Source organism: Lissotriton helveticus, chromosome 4_1, assembly GCF_964261635.1.
Source record: "Lissotriton helveticus chromosome 4_1, aLisHel1.1, whole genome shotgun sequence".
NCBI classification, from domain to species: Eukaryota; Metazoa; Chordata; class Amphibia; order Caudata; family Salamandridae; genus Lissotriton; species Lissotriton helveticus.
The window spans coordinates 1591381213-1591405157 of NC_136063.1; the positions used below are offsets into that span (position 1 = coordinate 1591381213).

Sequence of the window (23945 nt, forward strand, 5' to 3'; positions counted from 1 at the left end):
ATCACGCCACCGATCCTCATCCCACTTTTTTTTGCTACTTTCTGAGCTAGCCTATAACTCTCCCTTGCCTTTCTCACTCCTGAGGGATTCCTACATCTTATTTCTGTGCTCAGGTTTTGACGGGCTAATTTACAAGCATTGTTATACCACCCCTCCTTGGGTTGTTTTTTATTTCCCTTATCTGGTTTTATAATCTTCCTGAAGATCAATTGGAGTTTTGCGAAAAAGTTGGTATGTGCCTCAAGCATTATTTGGGGAAAATCTTGCTTACTAATGTGAGTGTTTAATTTAACCACTTCTTCGACGACCATATTTTTAAGGACCTCCAATTTTTCAGGATTCTCAATAAATCTACCCCATTTAATGTGACGCATGTTGTTGGAGGCGACGATATCTAGGGTGACTTTTCCACATCCCAATTTCGGTTCTCTAGTCCCCTTCTGTGCTTGGAATTCCATACAAAGTGGATTGTGGTCACTTTCCATCCTAGTTTTAACAGTCATGTCTATCAGACAGTGCCATCCTCTTATATCCACCAGGAAGTAATCTATTCGACTGGAATACCTGCCATTATCAAATGTATTTTCTCCCAGGCGGTCAGACGGGGTACACCCATTTGCTGCTCTAAGCCCTCTCACTAAGCATAAGGCCTTAAGCTGTATGGCTACAGCTGACCATCTTCTTACGGCAGGCAAATCAAGCTGAGGGACGCCCCATTTACTGTCCTCCTCAGCAGCAAGAAACTGATCCTCTTGTCCAAGAGGTTCAAAAGTAGTATTAAAATCTCCACCTACTATAATAGACAACTGTATTGGGAGGGCCTCAAGCTGGTGATCAAGAGCAGAGATTACCTCGGATGTTTATCCCCCTGCCGTCCCCCTTGCATAAATATTGTAAATAGCCACCCCTTGACCATTTGCCCATATAATTTTGACTAACAAGATGTCGTTCGATGGGGAACTAATTTGTTGCAATTTACAGCATAAGGATTGGCGAACCCAGATTATCAAACCTCCTGCTGGTCGACCTTTAGATTTCTTGGTGGCAGGAGCCTGAAAATTAAGGAACCCCAAGCGATAACTGGAACCATTGACCAGGATTCCTGGAAAAGGATGATGTCATACTGGTCAACAAAATTACACAATTCTGGAGATGTTATCTTATTGCCAATTCCAGCGAGGTTCCATGAAAGGAAAGCCAACCCTGCCTCACCTTGTAAGATGCAGGATCAGTCCTGCGAGAACTTAGCTCCTAGGGTCGCGCCCTCAGTCACTGGTTGATGTTCTATGCTAGTGGACATGTGGCAGTACATCTCTGGAGGGAGCCCATCTGATCCGATGCGGTCATATTCCCCAAATGGGTCAGAGAAAGTTAATTGTCCGAGATCCCTGTTCTCTAAGGGCTGCCCTGTAAGGTGGGATCCCTCCAGTGAGGTTATTCGAGGTGTAGGGGCCTTGTTGGTTTGTGCCATACTCTGGTCCTTGGGACCATACATTCTGCCAAACTCTACTGTTTTCATATCCACAGTTCTTTCAGCCCTCTGGAGTCAATCACATTCATTCAAATCAGACAAAACCCCAAACCGATTTTCCAAACTGATGCCTCCATCCCTAGTTTGGACACCCCTCCCCAGTAAACTTAACACAGGGATCTGTTTCGGCCATGGTCTACTGAAATTCGCTACACTCCATCTCCTACTGTAGAAAAATTCAAGCGTTAGTGGGATCATGGCAGAGTCCCTACGTTGTGGGGGGAATAGATTTGCCAGTACATTAGGGAGTACCTCAGGTCCTAAAAAGTTCAAGGCTATACAGTCTCCCTTAAATTTTTTCGGGTAGTCCCCAAGCCAGGCTACCCTTCTAGCCATAATAATTTCCCCTGCTAACTGCTGTTTACCCCAGGGAGACATCTTCATGTTTTTTGTCAGCCAATGCAGCGCTTTATCAATCAGAGAAGTTGTTGTTTCCACCTGTCCAGGGGCCAAAGGGGGGGCGTTTGCCAGGACTAAAACTAGGGGAGATGCTTCCACAACAAATTGGAATAAGTCGCGCTCTTGGCGCAGTTCTGTGGATGTTATTGGGGGATCATCTATAACTACAGCTTGACAATCCTCGCCTACTGAGGGCTGGGTAGGGGGAGGGTTCCGTACAACATTCTCACTGTCACCTACCCCACTCCCAAGGGGAACCTCCTGGGTATCACATCTACATGATACTAACGCTGATAAGCTACCCACTTCCTCCACTGTCTTATTGAGGAGTCCTCCTAGTCTGTTAACCTCTGCAGTAAGCTGATCGATTTTGGCCACAAATGGTTTAATAATACCCTTGATCTTCAATCGATAATACTTACTAATTTTTTAAGTTGCTCATCCTCCAATTTCACGGTATCACCTTTCCCCGTAATAACATTGTCGTTGTCTAGGTTTTTGGGTGGAGAAACTATTCTTTTTCCAACAGAACGTGACCCCCCGCGTTTGGTCTGGGTTTTCCTGCACGCTCTGACTGCTCTAGGCACAGGAGCCGGTAGATTCTGTACCGTGGTATCTGAGGATACTTCTAGGTCAACTGTGGGGGCAATGTTATGCTCAGGCATATCACTAGCAGAGAAGTCGAAATTAATGATATCACTGCTGTCATCCTGCGCCGGTAATACTGGTGAAGGTTGCACAGTGGGTGGTGTAGGGGAACAACTTAACCCTAGTGACTGCCGCCTCTCACTGTTGATTTTACTCACAACCTTCACTAGGTAATTATCCAAAGTGTTAGGCACCAAGGGCACCTTTTGTTTAGACATACCCCACAATGATAGTTAAAAAACCAAACTAGAGCTTTGCAAAATTGCACAGAATAGAACAAGTCGCCTGTAATAGACACAAGGATCGCAAGATACCAACGATGTGAAAGTTTAAATGATTTAAATAATTTATAGTCTCACTGTATGAGGGTCACGAAAGTCCAGCGGCAAACAAGAATCAGGGTCCCTGCCCCAGCCCAGTCATGTCCTGTCCCGGACTGTCACAGACTGTCCGCCCTTTGTCCGGGCTTCGTCCGGCGCGGCACGCGACGCGGGGGGGGGCTGTCCTGCGATTAAATGCGCCTCCGGGCGCGGAAATGGCGTGTGCGGCTACCGCCGTTGAGAAGCCTGGGATTAGTAGTCCCCTTCCTCCGCTCGGCGAAGAATGGAGCTGCGGCGGCGGGAGAGGGGACCAAGAAGACCAGCAACCACAGTGGAGAGCAGGTAAGGTAGCAGCTTTCCCCCAAAAGTTTTTTTTAATTCACCCCTAGTAGCATTCAATGTACACGCCCTGGGCACATGTAGTGCAATTTACTGGGGATGTATAGGTAAATTAAATATGCCAAACAGGAGGATGTATCAATCAAACTATGTTTAGAGATGAGATGGCATGCACTTTAGCACTGGATAGCAGTGGTAAAGTGCTTAGAGCAGAGTGATAAAGCCAAAAAAAACAAAGCCAGAAAGGGAGGCAGAGGAAGGTAAAAAGTTTGGGGTGACCCTTCGGAGAGGGCCATTTTCCAACATGAGGTAAGGCTTTATTACTAACCAAAGGAAGCCATTTAAGCAAACTTCGAATAACAAAAGATTGAGAAGAAAAAGAAGGTTCTAAACGTATGCCTTCCCATTTGCATACAGCTCCTTGATGTTTATTCCTAACTGGCTGCGCTATATAACAACAATGTAACTAATGAACTACAGGTAACCCAGGGATTTCTGCAACAGAAGCAGTAAGCATCTGAGCTAAGTACATAAAATACAAATCAGTGACCTGTACCTTACAAGTTATGCTTTTAAGGAGGTACATTAGCCTTCTGTGCTATTTCATGATGAGTCACACATGTGACTAGACAGCACATGGAGCTATATAAATACAGTTACAATTACATAGCTATCTCCAACAAGGGCATTAACCGCCTGGGTTATCTTACAGTTATTCTACCCTCGAAATTGCTGGGTACACAGATATCTACTCAGAATGCAGCCTGTTTATGACCAATCGAGTAGGCCAGATCAGATTTACTGTCACATTTGTAGTTGCTGCTAATTTTTGGGGAGGCAGAGTTTAAGGAACAAAAACAAATATATAAGTTAACTGTCTGGTTCATCTCCTCATGTCTCCCCGTGGCCACGCCCCCTTTATGCCTCCATACCTTGAATACCAGTTTATTAGATCCGGAGTATCTATTTTTGCATGGTAAGTGTTCAGCATAGCTATAGTAGGTAGCAGTGTGGTCTGTTGCTGTGCAAGGATTCAGGCTGGTGCCGTTGGTTTCTGCGGATGTTGGTATGAATTAAACCCGGCGTTGGTGTATTACGAGGAGACGACAGCAAGTGCCAACCGAAGCAAATGCTTAGCGGCTGTAACCAAGTTCAGCACCATGGAGAGCACAGAGTGCTCGTGGACGCTGCAGCGCACAGAGGTGCTGAAGAGAGAGCGCCGGACTGTATACCAAAGCAGACACTGCTCAGACCTACGCCAACACACACGCTGCATGGGTGAATTGGTGTCTCCGCAGAAGACAATTTGTTCTTGCCTCTATGTACCTTTAAAGTGTTCGTGGCCCCGCCCACTGCTCCTGGTTGCTCCGCCCACCCTTTCCTCAGCTCTGCCTGCTGCCTCTCAGCCCCTGGGCTCTCTCCCTCACTAGGCTCCCTGGTCCAGCAACAGCAGCAGCCATGGCTGACATGAAAACAGGCGTCTTTGCCAAAAACGTGCAGAAGCGGCTGAGCAGAGCTCAGGAAAAGGTACGAGGGGGCCGAGAAGCGGGGAGCGGGTAGGCTGCTGCGCCCGAGACGGCAGTATCCGAGAGTGGAAAGGGCACGATCTGGGGGATGCTGCCGCCTTCTTTGTCGTTTGCAATGTGGACATCGTGTGGGGGTTGGGGACCGGGGGAGGAGTCGTGGCTGGCACTGGGCACGCGAGGCTTGGTGTGCAGGGACCCCATGAGGCAGGTGCCAGGGAAGCTTGGCAGGTTAAACTACCTTCCATGAGATGTGCAGGAATGATGAGGTGTTAAAATGCTGTTGTTGTGTTAGTATTCTAGTTCCGTGTTGTGCGATGCTACCGCGCCGGCGTACATGGTTACGAATGCCCAAAGGGTGCCACCTTCCCTAGGTGAATTGGACCGGGGTGGCCCTCCCACCTCCTTCCTAGACAGCAGCCAGAACAGTCCGCCTCACTGTAATCCCTTAAGACTGCCTGCTGCGGCCCCGAGTATGTCGGGCAGGCATCCACCGCGGCTGCCTGCTGCTGTCAGAGCGCTTCGCCGTATTCGCAGGCAGGACCGAGCGGGCAAGGACGGGGCTGAGGGAGTCGATGTTTGTTCTGAGACCGATCAATAATGCGGAGGAAGAGAAGGATCGTCTTTGACAGTGTCCTGGGATGGGTTTTCAGTGCACGAAGAAGCAGAGGCGAGCGTGTCCTACCACGGGCCGTCCTTCTGCTGGAGGTCAGGGAGGCAGCTGGGCCAAAGAGCCCCAAACACATGCAGACTACTGCCAAGGGACGCAGAGAAACCGGAAAAAGACTCTGCGCCTCTGGGGATACCCCGGGCTGTCAGGCCCGTCAGAGCATAGACAAAGGATGAATATTTATAGCGTGGGCACGTGAGCCGAGCTGCCGGCGCCCGTCAAAAAACAGGCAACTCGCCGCTTTATGTTTTTAAGTCCTGCTAAATGGACGTCATGTTAATGGTATACTGAGGAATTTACATTAAATGGTCAGCCGCATTTTACTTTGTGAATTTAAATGGGAACATGCATTTGTATTGTCACGAGTTCAGGAATGTATCTCTTGCGCTCACGTTCAATGATCCGCGTGTTTCCGTGTAGTGTGCTCACCCTCACGGTGTGTGCGTGACTGAGATGGGGAAAGGCACGGATGAGACCTGAGCCCCGCCATGAGCGTGAGTGGGGGTGAAAGACACAGCAAGTACTACAGAGTAACAGAGTGGCACGGAGACAGCTATAGCGTCCTCGAGGGGGCTGGGAAAGAGAGGGACGAACAGCGTGCGAAATAGAGTGAAAGAATGAGAAGAAGAGAAAGAGAAGTCCTGTAGGAGAGAACAGCAGACCTGCCAGTATCTGCCCGTGTGGGAGAGGGAAGTAGTAAGAGAGACTGGAAAAGAGATAGAAGGACACAAATATATGCAGAGGAACCGCTAGAATTCATTGTATTGCAAGCGACAACCCATCAAAATAACCACGTGGGTACATACACTCACTCACAAATACACACCCAAACACAGAAACACACGCGATATGTAACGCAGACAAAACTGCATACTACAGTCACAGACATCCCGACCCACACACCATCTCCCCACATATTGTAACAGCTACAATTACATCTTCCTCGTGCACGCCATACAGGTGCATGCACACACACATGCGCGCCCATGCACAAACACCCACATTCTGACAGTATATCTCACACACACTAGTAAAATAACATCTTCCTCTGTCTGTTTGTTTACGCGCAATTTTACAGGGCATAACCTGCTACCCGGAAGCAAACACAATAGGTGGGTGTCACTGCACACTTGATACATACAGGCTCTGAGCCGTGCCTAGCCTCTGCCTAAGATTACTATTTAGTTCTCGAAAGAGTGAAAAGCAGATAGTACGGACATGCGCGTTGGAAGGCAGTGCACACCTTGCACGGCAGAGCTCTGCACCTGTTGTTATTATGTGCTCATCCCTGCTCGTGCTGGAGTGTGCTACATCTGAGCGTCGCACGCCGTGAACCCAGAGGAGTAAGCGGATTGTATTTCCTTTAATATCCTGTCTGCCTGGCTCTGAGTCACGGTGAACCCTCCCAGGAGGTCCTAGCAGCTGAATGGAGCTGCCCCATGAGTGGCCACGCCCATCTCCGCATCACGTGAGCCACTCATCCCAAGAGGCCACCTTCTGTCCTGTGCGGTCTTTTCATGTTTAATTCCCAGAAATATTCACCAGCGTGTTCCAAGTTGTCCCCCACCTGCACTAGTTAAAAACATTCACTATTACACAAGAGACACATTAATATATATATATATATATATATATATATATATATATATATATATATATATATATATATAAACGCTCCGTTTGCACCTGCCTGTCGCACTCCTTGGCTGGTGCCTGCTGACCGGGGGTGCACCCGACCACAATATCGGCTCCAAAGATCCCACCCCGTCTATAAGATATGGGATAACTGATCAGCTGTAAAATTTACTATTTCGTTTGTAATTGCTTAAACTCGCTTTAATTGTACAATTATTGCCTTTTGTAGTTTCACCATCACGTAACCCAGATTAGAATGTGTTTGGGCCCATCCAGGGCAGAATAATTGTGTTATATGAGTGGGGACATTCATGAGTATATAATATACACAGCCCATCTGTGGGCATTATGATAATGGCTACACTGCATAATCGATTTCGATTTGTGTTTATTATTGCCAGTTTATCTATATGGTATATTTGTATATTGCTCGGATTGAAGAGCGGTTTGCCACACATAACACACATTTTTTACCCATTCAAAGATGGCGACCATGTTTCCATCTATTGGTCCTATCTTTATGTCTTGTAAAATGGACACGTGATGATTTTAAATGCAACAAGGTTTTGTGGCACTTTGTTTGTTTGAACACTGACGAAGGCCCAGTGCCGAAAGCGCGTTTTGAATTTGAATTAAAAACTGAACCGTGGATTTACCCTGGAGTGCTGCTTCCTGTTTCTCGTTATAGACGGGGTGGGATCTTTGGAGCCGATATATATATATATATATATATATATATATATATATATATATATATATATATATACATACACAGCGCTCAGCTTCAGATTCGTAATTCTCCAAAGAACCGCACTCGTGGAGTCAAAGTTTTCCGTGCTCACACCATCAAATTTTAATCACACAGATTAACAGACGCGTTTCAGCGTAAAGCCTTCGTCAGTGTCAATTACATTGCGAGGTTTAGCATGGGTATTAAAGCAAAACATTCATAGACATGGTTGACGGACTGTGTGTTTTTAGGTCGCGCCATCTTGCAGTGTGTTTAATACATTTAATGCATTGTAATACGCTGCGCGATCTATGTTACCTCAAGTATTCCTTGAATTACTATAATATTGCCGTGTATCGGCCTGGCTCCCCATGATAATCGTGGGGAGATAAGAAAAGGGGGGATGTGAAGCCTCACAATCCCCAATATCAAGGTTCATACTTGTCCATCATGCCATGTATTTGCACAATCAAATGCTTCTAGAATTTGTGGAATTCTGTTTGACGAGCAACATTTTCCTGTTCGATGAACAGCTGTATACACAGATATCTCGGACTGCGATGGGCACCTGCTTTGCCCCCAGCTACGCGAACTTGTTCGTAGGCTGGTGGGAGGAGCAGGTGCCCATGGCTCTACAGATCGAGGGACAGGAAACAGGGAAAGTGGTTAGGTGGTTTAGATATATCGACGACCTCCTCATCGGGTGGCAGGGGACGATGGAGGGGGCTCGTCAATATATAGAAATCTTGAATGACAACAACTGTAACCTACACTTCACAGGAACGGTCAGCCGCACCACAGCTGACTACCTGGATCTAAGGGTGAGTGTGGATGAGGAAGGAGTGCACACAGCACTATATAGGAAGCCTACTGCTGGCAATTCCATCCTAAGAGCAGACAGCAACCACCCCACGAAACTGATACAGAGCATCCCATACGGGGAACTACTCAGGATAAAAAGGAACAGCAGCAGGGAACAAGACTTTGAGTTGAATGAATGAATGAATGTTTTGCTTTAATACCCATGCTAAACCTCGCAATGTAATTGACACTGACGAAGGCTTTACGCTGAAACGCGTCTGTTAATCTGTGTGATTAAAATTTGATGGTGTGAGCACGGAAAACTTTGACTCCACGAGTGCGGTTCTTTGGAGAATTACGAATCTGAAGCTGAGCGCTGTGTTATTGCGGTGGCCCATTACCGCATACCGCACCCACCCGCGAGTGCCCTGATTACCAAGTGGGACAGAGAGCGAGAATATATATATATATATATATATATATATATATATATTGTACACCACTGTTCGCCGATCCCCCAGCCAACTTGATGGCGGCGGGCTCGAGTGAGGAGGCGATCCTCTAAAATTCGTCACACCAACCTTTGAATTTCAAAAGAAGGAAACTCGAGCCGCAACTTCCATAAGCGTGATGATTTAATTCAAGCAAGCAAAATGGTCACAAACGCCCAACGCGTTTCGGTGCAGCCGCACCTTGGTCACGGGTCCAAGGTGCGGCTGCACCGAAACGCGTCGGGCGTTTGTGACCATTTTGCTTGCTTGAATAAAATCATCACGCTTATGGAAGTTGCGGCTCGAGTTTCCTTCTTTTGAAATTCAAAGGTTGGTGTGACGAATATATATATATATATATATATATATATATATATATATATATATATATATATATATATATATATATATATCATCGTACATCTCCCCCGTGTAGGTGCTAACATTAAAAACACGTTTGTGTTTATTCTTTAAATACAGAAAAAAATGCTTGTAAAATAAAATTTAAAAAAACAGTTGCAATGCATTTGTTTCCAACAATAGAGGATCACTTGATGTTCAGAACAGTAGGATTCATAGTACTAAACAGCCATTGGCAAAGTCAAAAGGCCTGGCTTGCATTTGACCCCTAACTAAAACATTTAAAAAATTGCCTGCTGCAGTGACGACGAAAAAACAATCATTATTTTCAGTGTGCAATGCATCTAGGAGATAAAGAATATAATTCTTGTTGATTGGGTGTACTTTTGAGATGTAACATAGTCCTTCAAGCGTTGCAATGCATGGACTACTTAGGGTGTAAAATAATTCTCTGCATGTGATGAAACAGAAATATTCCTCTGGTCAGAGCCACAGCCCACTGTAGGTATATTTTGAGGGACTAGTAAATCAAGACTTTGCCCCAACTTGTTACCAGCCTTTAGCACTATTTTCTTCCTGCAGAACACACCCTTGCATCCGAAAATGGACCTGACGGTGCATTTTGCACTAAAAAAGCAGCGCTAAATGCTGTAGAACATGAATAGCAAGAGCTAGAAGCCACTCACACTCGCTTAATATGCTCTCGCTGTAGACTCTCCCCAAATTACCCTTAATTGCGCTAGCAGGAGTAAGTGCATATTTATCGGTAACCACATCAAAGAGTAGCACATAATCACAGAAATTACTCTGATTACTTCAGAGTAATTGAAATTCTGCCCAGTCCTAGTAAAAACACTCTACAACGGGGACCATATGGACCATTCTAGCTTATTTTATCTTTGCAATGTGGGCATTAAACTAAAACATCCTGGTCGTCATTTGTCTGAACTGGGGTGGCAGAGTGGGCTAAAGAACAGTGATGGATTAAACCCAGATCTTTTGACTGGGTGTGAGTGTTTGATTGATTCAGATGCTCCGTCCATCACCACCCCCTTTTGTACCGTCATTTTTCCCCCCATACTGTGGGAACTATTGATGTAGAGTGCAAGGCATAGATGTACTGATCACGACCTAGCAAACCTTCCGTGAAGTAGGGGGAGTTTACGGAGTGGTAGACATTCCTATGTTTGAATCTTGGCTTGTACCTTAGACTTTATGCAGTGAGGCTGTCTGTGAACTCTGCTGACTACGTAGGATGTATTCAATGAAAACATTTGTCAATGTTACTTCCGAATATTCTCAAGGGGAGGAGGTCCTGGCAGGTGATTGCCAATCCATTAGTCCGAAAAATCTCCAAGGAAGCTGACTTCTGAGTTAATTATATCACACAGTTTATTTGCATGAAGAATTCATTTAAACTTTGTTAGCCAGCAAAGAACGCACAGATTACATAAAAAACTATTACAGGTTACATTCTGCTTTACGTTATTGTTAGAAATGGGGTCCAACAATTATAATTTTTTTTTATCGCTCAGTTGCACTTATTAGTTTCCCTTCAATTACATTTCGTAGCAGAATAACGCAAACCTCCAAGTTCTGTGGTTTAGGAATTGTTGGACTTGGCCCTTTTTGCAGGGTCATCCCAGAACTTTTTGCCTTCCTCCTGTATTTTTTCTGACCTGTTGTGTTTGCTTTTAGGACTCTGGGCACTTTATCACTGCTGTTCAGTGCTAAAGTGCATGTGCTCTCTATGGTAAACTTGGTAAGATTGGTCTATACCTGTTTGGCATATTTAATTTACCTTAACAGGCCCTTGTACAGTGGTATCTCATATACTCAGGGCCAGTAAATTAGATGCTACTGGCGGGCTTGTAGCGCTGGTTGCGCCACCCCCCAAAGTAGCCTTTCAAATCTGTCTCAGGCCTCTGCCACTACAGGGCCTGCACGCACAGTTTACTGCCTCGGTTACATGGCACATAAAGTGGTTGCCTTGTCTGTGACTCCACTTCTACTACATATCAGTCACCCCTAAGGTAGGCCCTAGCTAGCCCTATTGTCAGGGTGCGATGTAGGTAAAAGGTAGGACATGTGCCTTAACTGTGTTGTGGTATTGACAAATAGCTTATTTGGTTTCTCACTGCTGTGAGGCTGCCCTCTCACAGGGATGCATTGGGGATTCCCAGATTTGTGCTTCAGTGGTAATTCCTGACATGAGAGGGTTAGCGTGATTACGTTTGGTATGTTTGGAATAGTGGTGATAAATGCTGCATATTGGTGTTCGCAGATTTCATAATACTATTTTAGAATTGCCACTTTTAGAAGTAGGCATTTCTGTGTGCTATATGTCTTTGGTCATCTACTAGGATGTGAATTGACTGTCTGGCTCTGGAGTAACAGGGGCTTGGGAGGTGCAGTGGCTTCAGAGAGTCTGGATTAGTCAGCTCTAGGCTGAATAGGCCTGGTCTGCATTTGGAGTGGTGGTAGGAGTAGCAACTGCACCTGAATAGGGCTGTGCCTGCCTTTCACGATGATGGCTCTGCCCCTGTGATGTGTCTGGGGCCAGGGCTTACACTTACAATGGGGAGTGTTGTGCACTTGCAAAGTGCCCCCCAGAACTGGTTTGGACTGGGCTCCGAGAACTGGCTGGGGGGGAGACAAAGACACTAACTGGTATAAGTACTGGGCTGTGACCCCATGTCTGTTGAGCTTGCTTGGGACTAAAACAGAAGAGGACAGCGAGGACTGCTGTGTGACAGGAGGAACTGCCATTTGCAACTGCCTGCTGGGTAGCTGAAGGGACTGCCCTCTGCCAAGAGGCCCCGCATGCAGGCCTGCTTGTGCCCCTTTTTCTCTGCCCCTGTGCTGGGGAACTTATAGTGCTGGTGAGCGCTCTTTAATTCTGCTGCCAAGAGAGTGGGCTGACACAACGCTGACGCAGAGGAAAGCTGTTGCGGTGTGCCCTGCAGCATGGGCAGCCCCGCCCCCTCCTCTCAGGCTGGGGCTCTGTGTGTCTGGATCCAACACTGCGCCGCACGTTCTTACGATTGAGAACTCAGGGGGAGTTCTCTTTGTGGACTGTCAGGAGGAAGCCTGCGTTGAGAAAGAAGTTGACTCCATCTATGAGGCTGAGAGTGGCTACCCCAGCGAGTGGCCGTAGTAATGAGGGAATTGCGGGAGAAGCCGGAAGTCTTGCGGAGGATGCCTGGTTGTGGGCGGGTCTGCCTTCCAGGAGTGAAGCCATCAGAGAAAAGAAAAGAGCTGGCCCTGACGCTGTGAGTCCCTCACTCCCTAAGGAAGGCTGCTGCTTCAAGGCAGACGGAGTGCGTGGCAGTGATCGCTTCTCCACTGCCGCCGATTGTTTACCCTGCGTGTGGAGGGGTCCACGAGGGATTCCCTTGCCCTGAAGGAATTGGGAACCCTTTTCCAGTTCTGTGCAGCCAGAGGGGATGCACACCCTGTGAGGACTGCAGGAGGCCCCGCTACACAGGGAGAGCTATGGCCTTGGCAATATTTGTCTGCGGGCTGTGCACTCGTGGGGGCCAGTCAATTGGATACAGGGAGGTCCTCGGCCAACGTGGGCAGAGCGGGTGCCTCCCCTACTGGTGGTATGCATATCAGGGGCATTGTTGTTGTGGGCCGCTCGGGGTGAGACCTCGATGGAGGCCCCTGATAGGGACTACCGTATTCGTGGTATTAGCTGGGCAGATGGCCCAGTAGCCCGAGAGGCCCAGAGCACGTATACTGCATAATAGGAGTGCAGAGGCGGCTCCTTGTGGTTGCCTGACTTGACTTCGTGATCCCCACGCTAAGAGGGATTATATGAATCGCACATAGCTAAGGTGGGCATGACGTGCTCACAATACGGGTATTGTGGCAAGTGTGTGCAAAGGTGCACTGATGATCATATGTATGCATAACGTGTTGTGCTGAGTGCCATATTACCAGTAGCTACTGGTTCCTAAGTGTACTAGTTATGACAGTGGCCCGATTGGCCTTAAAATGTATGTAATATTATGACAATTGCCCGATTGGCAAGGTGATTTATGTACTACCTGTGAAGTCATGACAAGTGCCTGGTGGCACAGTATACATAAGCGATTGTGTTCTAATGTGTTTTTCTGGATAGTACAAAGGCTATTTTTATATAACCTTGTGTGGAGTTTCTTTTGTGGTGTGCCTAGTGTGCCGCTGTTGTGTGAGTGTGTTGCGGAAATGCTTTACACATTGCCTCTGGGATAAGCCTGACTGCTCTGCCAAGCTACCAATGGGGTAAGCAGGGCTTATCTTCAGCATGTAACTCCCTTGTCCTGACTAGAGTGGTGGTTTCTGCCTGGCTCAGGCACATGCCCTAGCCAATCAGAAATACAATTTCTTATAGGAACATTAGAAACAAAACATTTTTTTTATTACCAACAAAAACTGTACAACTGCGAGTGCTTGTAAGAAAGAGATTGCATTTGAAAGTGATACACTGTTCCTCATGAATCATTTGCTTGTACTTTCTTTTATCAGTCAAGTAGGTAATAAAACCATTGTGACCACTCTTTGTAGGCAGGGGGCGAGAAGGCACAAACAGCGTGAGTGCAGGCGGGGGTGCGAGAAGGCATGGACAACAGGAGCGCGCTGGAGGTGGAAGAAGACATGGGCAATGGGAGTGCGGGTGGGTGGGGGGCGAGAAGGCACAACAATGGAAGTGCAGGGTGGAGAAGGCATGGCAGTAAGAGAACCTCATTAAAGAAAATAGTGCTCACAACCTAAATAACACATACCGTGCAACACTCGAAGTAAAGGGGCCAGTAGCCATGGGAGGATACAAATGACGACATGGCCATCATAAGAAGGGACTAACACACCTATAAACCAATTGGAAGGCAGCATTTAGGAAGGACAAAGACACAGACCAATGAAAAATATGGGCAGGGCTTTCCTCATGTACTTCACTACCCCTGATCTACACCAGAGCAGCGCTTGCACGCTGACTCTAGGCTCCACCTAAAAAAGGATATAAAATTAGCAAAAAAGGTACTGGTAAAAAAGCCAGATGTTAAGCACTTTTCCTAAACTGAGATAGACAGGTTTTCTATCAGAGGTACTGGAGTAGGGAATTCCAAATGCTAGGAACCGTGGCAGAGAATGGTTTGTCGAGATATGTGGAAAGTTGACTTTGTTAATTGACAATAAGAGCTGATTCGCAGATTCCTGGCTTTAAGTAGTTTGATGCTATCTGAGTTTAGGAACTAAAGTGCCAAAGGTGTTCTGTTGAGTGACTATATGAATCATTATCATAGATTTAACAAGCATTGACAAAGTCAATGTGTCTGGCACTGGTTGCAAGCCTTCTCGCTTTGACAATGCCTATTTTGTTGTTTTTCATGTTTTTATGTAAAATATTTTTGCTGCAGGAGCTGCTGATTCCTCATCAAAATAAAAACAAATTGGCAAAAGAAAAACATATTTGCTTTCTCAAAGCTGTAGGCAATAAGTCTAGTACTGCCTGATGGTTATCTGAGCTCTGTCAGTGCTTGTCCTGAGCAGTGAAAGGAATTACTTAGTGAGGAAATGGTACTCCTTGTGAAAGAGGAGGATGCTGTCACTTAGAGTGAAGTTAGCGAATTACTGAAGTGGGCTGACCAATTGATGTGTGCTCTATGGTGTAATGGGCTGTAGAAAAATGTGAATCACATAATGACAGACCAACTATATAGTCTGCTTAAGATATTCTTAAAATGGGGGTCATATGTTTACATCTTGAGCAGCCTACTAACAAGCAGGATGCTGTGTTTTTGCTAACTGGAGATGTTGAATAGCACTTTCAAGTTTTATTATTTTATGTCCTTTCTTTAAAAAAGACATTAAAATATGAAGCTTACTCATTTCAAAGAGGTTGAAGAGAGAGCTGTTCTACCAGGCTCCACTTACTGGTGAACTCTGTTTTTGTTTAGTGAGCAGACTGTGGTCAGACTGGCACACAAGCTAGAGTTATTTGGGGGATGCAAATCCTCACACAGTGTGCGTTCACTGCTACTGAAACCCCAGATGTTCCACAAAAAGAGAATGAGCTACAGAGCTTTCTCTGGTATCACCCGGAATATATGGAACCCTCTGTCACTGGATATCCGCTAAATTTCATGTACCTCTTTATTCAGAAAAGCTGTAAAACATTTCTAATGAACACATTTCTACCCTAAGATACATTATGTTTTATTGTTTATTTACCTGCCTATTGTTCCGATGCTCTGCGTGACCTCTACATTGATTTGCAACCATAGATACCAGTCTTACTATGCTACTCTCATATATGTGATGAGTGTCTATTCTTACAACTGTATCCTAGCTACCCTACAATATAAAGTGCTATGAAACCCTCTAGAGTCATGTTCGCGCTATACAAAACTTTATAAATACATTAAAATATCTCTGTTTTCTGTTAGTATCTCCTCCTGGGAAATCACCTAAGGAAAAATTTACAATATCTTTGGCTTGTATTTGGTCTAAGAGCTGAATTGATGTTAAAAGCGAATAGGACTGGAGAGAAAGGCAATTTCAACAGGATGCTAGCTCAAATACTAAAGATACTGGAACCTGGATAATGACGGCTGTCTATAACATTTTTGAATGACGTTCAGTGAGGATGTAAGATGAGCTGAGTTAATTGCATATCACGAGCCCTCTAAGTTTCTTCTGAAGACATTTACGTTACTTTTCTTGAAAGGCAGTGCTAAGGCTTATTTCTGTTTTTCTTATGGTCTGTTGATATTTTATGTCGCATGATCATGAATGCATGTCCTGCCCAATCTGCTATTCGTTCATCTATGCCTTACTGTCACAGCTCATGCCTATAACAGTATCTAGTTCAAATCAATGCTTCTAGGAGCTGTACAGAGATGTAATCAGCATTATGATAGCACTGCAAGAGTACAGAACTGTATATGATACTAAGCATATCAGATGACTGCAGCAAGCTCACTCAAGAGCACAAGTGATGTATTTAATCAGCAGGATAATGACATGTACTAAGGGGTAGCAGACAGGTACAGAGAAGAAACCTTGTTAGCGCGCGTGACACATTTAACCATATTTGACCTGAACCACTTCCTATTGAAGAAACTGAAGCACAGAAACATGAGACAATTTGTCCATATGGTGCATTGTTATAACTTGTTTTTCCTGTCCTAAACCTCAATGCTTGTATCTTCAATCAAACATGTGCCCTGATATGCAAAAATCACTATGCTGTTTTGGAATCCCATCCCATCCCATCTCATCCCGTTACTTACCATCCCATCCCATCTCATACCATACCATACCATATCATACCATACCATATCATACCATATCATACCATACGATGTGTTGGAAAGTGGATTAATATTGTGGTTGGACTAGTGTTCATCTCAAAGGATGCGGCAGCCACCTGCTAGATGTCACACAAATGAAATAACATACATGTGTGCTCAATCCTGGAACGAATTCAGGCTTAAATCAAAGGCACTGTGTAAAGAGCATAAATACGAAAATATACCATAAAATATTTTTGTATTCTATTAAACAGTGATAAAAGGTGTGCAGGCAGATGGTTGAAAAAAGGTCTGGGATTCAGACCAGTGTTTTTCCTTGAATATTAGTAGAATTTAGTAGAATGGTATCCTAAATTGAGGTGGCTAAGAGGAATTTCCTTCTGAATTTCATTATTAAAAAAGCTCTTTCAAAATTAAATTGCAAAAAAAGAAATATTCTGGAATGGAGAAAAAAATATATAACTTTTGGTTAGATTTTTATGACACAGGCATGAGAGCTCCAGTACACTTTTCAATACAACATTTAATAAACACAGTCATTTGAACTAAATTGAAAATAGATTGATCATTTCCTGATTCAATTAACTCCCTATATTAATGTTTTCTGGATCAGTAGTAAGAAATCAAGGGGCATATGTACAAGGGGATTGCACCACTGGAATGTCACTTTTTTGGATGTTCCGAGGACGCAGTGCCCTGCATCATATTTACAAAGCTGATTTAAGCCACTCTGCATGGCTTATCGCTGCTTTGCACATATGGTACCCTTAGTGCAAGGGTGTTTCTGTGAGTCTGGGATATGTTTTGGACTGGAAGGGAACACTTACAGTACAAAATTACATTTTTAGAATAGCTTGAAACCTTTTCCTACTTTGTATGAGTGCAGCACACATACAAAGTCAGAATGAAAGGAGAATTGGAAGCATTTTTCCTTCATAGCCCCTATTTGAAATGGGTGCTATTTTCTCATGCTAAACCCTGTCTACTTTTTTTAAATAAATAGAGTTTAGCATGCCCATGCACTACCCATGGTACGCCCTCTTGGCGTTAAATAATACGCGCATAGTAATACTTTCGGGTGTTTTTGTAGTGCTAAGCACATTTATAGAACTGGAAAGTAAAGTAGTAAAAGAAATTTAGCCTCATTTTGCGTCACCTTTGTGATGCAAACATGGCGCTCAATTTTAGTAAATAGACCCCTGAGTCTCTTTTGAAGAACTCCTGTCTTGTGTACAGCAGTTAAGTGCGAGAGACAGTTGAGGTACCACTGCTCGGGGCTATCCTTCCAGCAAGAATCACACCCAATGATTAGGATGAAATGGTACTCTTGCATCTGGTATTGTCTACACATTGTGGATCCCGGAGACATGCCCCTATGGGATTATGGCTCCAACGTCATCCTAATTGTTCCAATAAAAACAGCCAAGCTACCTTACAAAAGTGAAATTAGAAATACCTCAATGAAGAGATGTGCAATGTGGAGAACTTAGGTCAACCAATGCGCTAAATTAAGATATTTTGGCTGTGCAAAGATCAGAAAGAGGAATGTACACAGCTTTTTGGACTATTCAATGTCTACTTGGAGAAGCAGATTCTGTAGTGGAGAGATATAGAACTTTGATCATTAAACATGGGTTTGTTGCTCAGGTGTGGTATGTCATTGTGTGCATTTTGCGATAAGGAGTGCAGATGCCTGATAGGCTGATAGGGATGAAGTGATCTTCAAAGGATCTGATGTGAAGTTGGATCTGGAGCCAGTACAGAGCTCTCATCCTTGGGCTCTATTCCTGAAGTTTCTCCAGGTGATTATTTGGTAACCTACACAGTTCCGACCTGCTGTATCTTCAGGAGGGATATACTTGGGATACCCAATTAGATGCTGTTGCAGTAATCTAGGCACTACATTACCACTGTGAGGATCAGAGAAATCCATTTGGTGAAGTGGAGCCTCGGCCCAGAAGAGACAAAAGTGGTCCAACATAATGTTTACTCTCGGAAGGGTTATTTTCATTCCCAAAAATTAAGAGGAATCTGTTCCAGACACTCAAATTACAAGACGCCCTCAAGCTGCTCAGACAGTTTGCGAAAGTTAACTCTCGCCTTAGTTGGCGCCATGCCTGGGAGGGTATAGTTAGATCAAGCAAAGTTAAGGGTCATTCATGAAATCATTAAGTTCTTCTAGAAGGGGGGAGAAAAGTACATGGAGCTTTTAAGGTAAGGGCGTTAGACATCCACAAAACTGAACATAAAATGAAGTGTGACAGAAGATTCTCTGTGTAAAGTGCAAGGACTTGGGAAACATGCCCCAGGGCCTGAAAAATGACCCTTTCAAGGTCAATTTCCAAAAAGCTTTTCAGAAATACCGTTTCAGTGCTATAAAACTCTCTAGATAAATACAAGAAAATGAGTCTGTTTATGCAACAATAAATCACAATATTCCACCATTTAGACAACTAGTGCCAAGAGCCAATCCAATTTGCAGAAGCACTTAACAATACACTTGTTCGCTCACTCAACATTGATTTGTGGTCGACATTACAGACCCTTCTGTTTAGGATCCTGTTGTTCCTGCAAGCTTGAGAGGTGGAGGGGAGGCAGCCACTGGATTCACAAGCAGAAACTCAGCTGGAACCCAGTTAAGGCCTGACCAGCTCTCTTTCATCCACTTCTGGACATTTGCCAGTCATGTGTTGTCTTTCAAGCCATCACCAGATATTGTTTAGCTCCATGAGAGGTTTGGGTGTCCTTCAGCAACACTTTGCCACTCGTTTGTTGCATCCAATAATTATGGACAGTGGTGAATTATGATATTCAATCTGCAGTACCTAACAAGAAAAAGCACAATCACTGCCTGAAGCAATATTTTGTCAGTGAATGTTCCACCCATCATTTTAAAGGACTTGCAACCTCTGGAAAGAACAGAGCCGAAAATCTACCATATCTATAGCTCTCCGACAGGACGCTGGTAGTGTTGCCCGTTGAATGACTCCAGCAGACGAAGATCGGAGGAAAGAACTTTAATTCTGCACAGAGCCCCAGCCCAACATTAACTGCCGATCACAGTTTAAACATAAAGGGGGTATATTATCAAGGACCGGTGTTAAAATTATCGCCGTTTTATCTCCAGGAAACTGCAGATAAAACGGCGATAATGGGCTTGATAATACTCCCTTGTTAATTCCCATAGAAACCCATGAAAACACCAGAACATGGGCTTCTATGGGAATTAACAAGGGCATATTATCAAGCCCATTATCGGTGTTTTATCGGCAGTTTCCTGGCGATAAAACAGCGATAATTTTAACTCCGGTCCTTGATAATATGCCCCAAAGTGTGCACTTCAGCTCATGCATGTGGTAGAAACATAAAAGCGCGTGGACATTATACAAACATACCTAGCATATAATAAGATGTTTGGAGGAACTAGGAGTAGCATCTAAGCACATCCTCTCCCTTTGAAAAAAAGAATAAAACAAAATTAGAACAAAAGTATAATGAAACGAAGCAAAACTACATTTGAGCACAAAGAAATACAGCCCTAAAGTCCTGTTGCGAACCATATATTTAGCGCCCAGCAATAGGATTTTCTGGATCTTGCTCTACAGACTCACTCCTGACACAGTTACTCATATGTGGAAACTCAAGCATTTCAGGTGGGTGTAACATGGAATCACACGCAGGAATGGATTCCCTCGGTATGGGAACCCTCACCAAATATTCATGTAAATGTAAATGTCTAGTAATTGTAAAGCGCAAACAATTACCCGAGGGTGTCAAGGCGCTGTGGGCCATCGGGAAGAGTAAGCCAGCTATTGCTCAGAGTCATATGGTGCTGGGCTGATCTGCCGCCGGCACCGAGGATCGAACCGCGAACCGTGTTCCGGAGTCAGCTGCCCTGGCTGCTGCACCACACCTCTTCATCAGAAGATTAAGCTTCATTTACAATCATACACTTGACAGTTTTCTATACTTCACAAGTAGCAGCTGTACCTAGTTGGGTATTGCTGTCCCCCTGGGCACCGATTCGTGCTGTGCAACCAGCTTGAAGATTCAATTCAAATTCAAAGTTCAAATGAATAAAACGTGATGCTTTTTCAAAATTGGTTTGTTAATCCATTGTTTCATTTATTTCTCGTGAAATCCAATGCATTTCGGCAGTTGTTACTGCCTTCATCAGGGAAATAATTTTCTACAATAATCAAAAAATAATAATAAAATCAACATCCGTAATTTCATTAAATTCATTACATATGCTGTTATGCTACTTCTTAACTCCTTGGTGTTAATTTGCTCTAGTGCGCGCTACATGTTGGTTTGTCTCTAGCTACACGGATCTTAATAAACGATCAAAAGTTCTGCAATGGCTTTTTCTGAACGTTTGCTGCGCGGGGATAGTTCTATGGATAACTATGGCGTGGATTCGCCGTCTACACATTGGTCTGTTAAATGACCGCATTGCCGTGTATTTTAACCTCGCTATGCGCGCTAACTTATTACTATTGATGTTCTAACCCCTCGGAGGAGGCTGGTTATATTTAATGCTTTGTTACGCGCTTATAATACGTTGATTTAAAGGCTAAATGGCTCACCTCGGCGTTTGTTGCGCCCTGCTCTGCGGTTCGGCCCGCTGTCTCTCTTCTCTTCCGGTATTCCTACTACGAGGTTCGCGCATGCGCACTAATATTGCTATCGCAGCATTTTTTTGCTTACAATAACTTTATTGTTCACTGGGTACCTAGTCGATCCCCCCTAGTGCTCGCTTCCACTATGTATTAGAACTGCTAAAAGCTAGTTCTGTACCATAAATTTGAATGTTGGTCATATATAAGTAAACAGAAATATATATGCTTATAGGTAACAAAGAAATTCAGTACGTTCATTTAGTCCGCCCGGTTTCAGGCTGCCCAGATGATAAATCCAATAATTCTCCTGTTTTAATAAACTCGTTTTGTTGGAAGTTCCTTCTTTTTTAGGTAATGTTTCTAAAACGCACACTCTTAGTTGGCTAACGTTATGCTGCTTCAGAGTGAAATGTTCTGCAATGCTGGTTTTCGTGGATTTTAGTCTTATGGTGCTTTTATGTTCATTTATGCGTATTTTCAATTTTCTTTCTGTGTGTCCTACATAAACGTCTCCACATGGGCACTTTATCATGTAGATTAAGTTGGTTGAGTCACATGTTGCGTTCACTTTTAATGATATGGGGTACCCCTTTTGTGGGTGTGTTATGGTGGATCCTTTTATAATGTTGTTGCATGTGTTGCAATTATAACAAGGTACTGGTCCACGAAAGGAAGTTTTACTTGCGTCTTCACTTCTTGGTTTTAGGAAATCTGCAAGATTCTTAGAACGAGTATGTGCAAAAATTGGTTCTTGTGCAAAGATACCCTGAAAATCAGGTTCCAATTTTAACATTGGCCAATGTTTTATGATGATGTGCTTAAATTGTGGGCTGACTGTAGAGAATTTGCTCACGCATGTGATGCGGTTACTGGGTTTTGTTTCTTTCCTTTGAAGGAGGTCTTGCCTCGATTTTGATTGAGCTCGGATTAATGCTTTTTGGGTGATATCTTGAGGATATCCTCTGTCACTGAATCTCTTTGTCATTTGGTTTAGTTGTTCTGTGCATTGTGTAGCCTCTGAGACCACTCTCTTAACCCGTAACATTTGAGAATATGGCAGATGTTTCTTGAGGGCTGGTGGATGGTGGCTTTTGTATTGTAACAAGTTGTTTCTGTCTGTGTTCTTGCGGTACAAGTTGGTAGAAAATATTTTTGTTTGTTTGGTGATCTCAACATCAAGATATTGTACACTTGTTTCATTGATGTTCCATGTAAAACCTATTTGATCTAATTTAGTGTCCAAGATTTTTAGTTGTTCTTCCAATGAGTCTCTTGTGCCTCTCCATATGGTGAAAATATCATCTATGAATCTTACATACATGACTATGTGATCGTTCCAAATGGGATTTTGGTAGACATGTTCTTCTTCAAATGCTGCCATAAATAGGTTGGCATATGACGGTGCGGCACAATTTCCCATGGACGTGCCGCTCTTTTGGATGTACCATTTTTTGTCATGTTCAAAATAACTGTGTAGTAGTGTAAACTGCATACGTTCTAAAATGAACACTTGTAATTCTTGTGAATACTCACTATCCAAAAGGGCCCTTTCGATAGCTTCCAATCCTTGTTGATGAGGTATCGAGGTGTAAAGAGCTTTTACGTCAATCGTTGTCATGATCATATTGTCTTCTGGGGTGATGATTGATAGTTTAAGTAGAAAGTCTGTAGTGTCTTTCAAATATGATCTGGTTTTTAGTACTAAAGGTTGAAGGTATCTGTCTAGATATTTCCCCACTGGTTCGTGGATGCTTTGTTTGGTGGACACTATTGGTCTACAAGGTGGTTTCTGTAAGTCTTTGTGTACTTTAGGTACAAGGTAAATTGATGGTGTTCTGCAATTTTCTTGAATTAGATATTGTTTGGTTTTGTCTGTTATGATGCCCAGATCATGTGCTTTATTTACAATAGTTGACAAAGTTTTTTTGAACTCCTCTGTGGGATTTAATTCCATCTCCATGTATAAGTTTGTGTCCTCAAGGTGTTCAGTCATGGTATTTTGGTAGTATGTTTTGTTGAGGATTACTAGGGCTCCACCCTTATCCGCTTTTTGACATATGATGTTCTCATTGGTTGCTATTGATCTTAAGATGCCAAACTCTTTCTTTGTCATATTCATTTTGTGTGCCTTTTGTTTGGTGTTCAATTGTTGTAATTCCTTACTACAAAGTTGTTCATAGAGATCAATCGTTTTGTGGCTTATTGGTGGCATGTACGTACTTCGGGTTCTGAGGCCCATCAGTTCTTTTGGTTCTTCTGCAGGCTTTTTTTCCACGACGTTCTCAAAAAAATGTCTTAAGCGCAATTTTCTTGTTAGTTTGAATAGACTAACCTCAAGTTCTAATGTTTTGGTATGGGCTGTAGGGACAAACGATAATCCTTTTTGTAACGTTGTTATTTGTATGGGATTAAATGTGTAATCCGAAATGTTTAACACTAAGTTTTCAGTGTCTGTTGTTGCTTCTTCTTCTCCTTTTTGGTTAGTGTTGATCGGGTTTGGGGTTGATTTAATCCCATTTCTTTTTCTGCGTCCCCTCCGGAGTCTTTCTATCCGGCCTTCCTCTAAAAAAGCTACCGC

The 23945-nt window shown here is 43.9% G+C and overlaps 1 protein-coding gene across 4 annotated transcripts in view; it reads left to right on the forward strand.

Moving 5' to 3' along the window:
* The first annotated feature begins 4677 nt into the window (after positions 1 to 4677).
* AMPH (amphiphysin) overlaps positions 4678 to 23945 on the forward strand; it is a 959953-nt gene continuing 940685 nt past the window's right edge. For all 4 annotated transcript variants that reach the window (XM_078688208.1, XM_078688209.1, XM_078688210.1 and 1 more), the window contains exon 1: positions 4678 to 4764. In XM_078688208.1, coding sequence (XP_078544334.1) covers positions 4696 to 4764 — 69 coding nt within the window. In that variant the 5' untranslated portion in view covers positions 4678 to 4695. The remainder of the gene's footprint in view (positions 4765 to 23945) is intronic.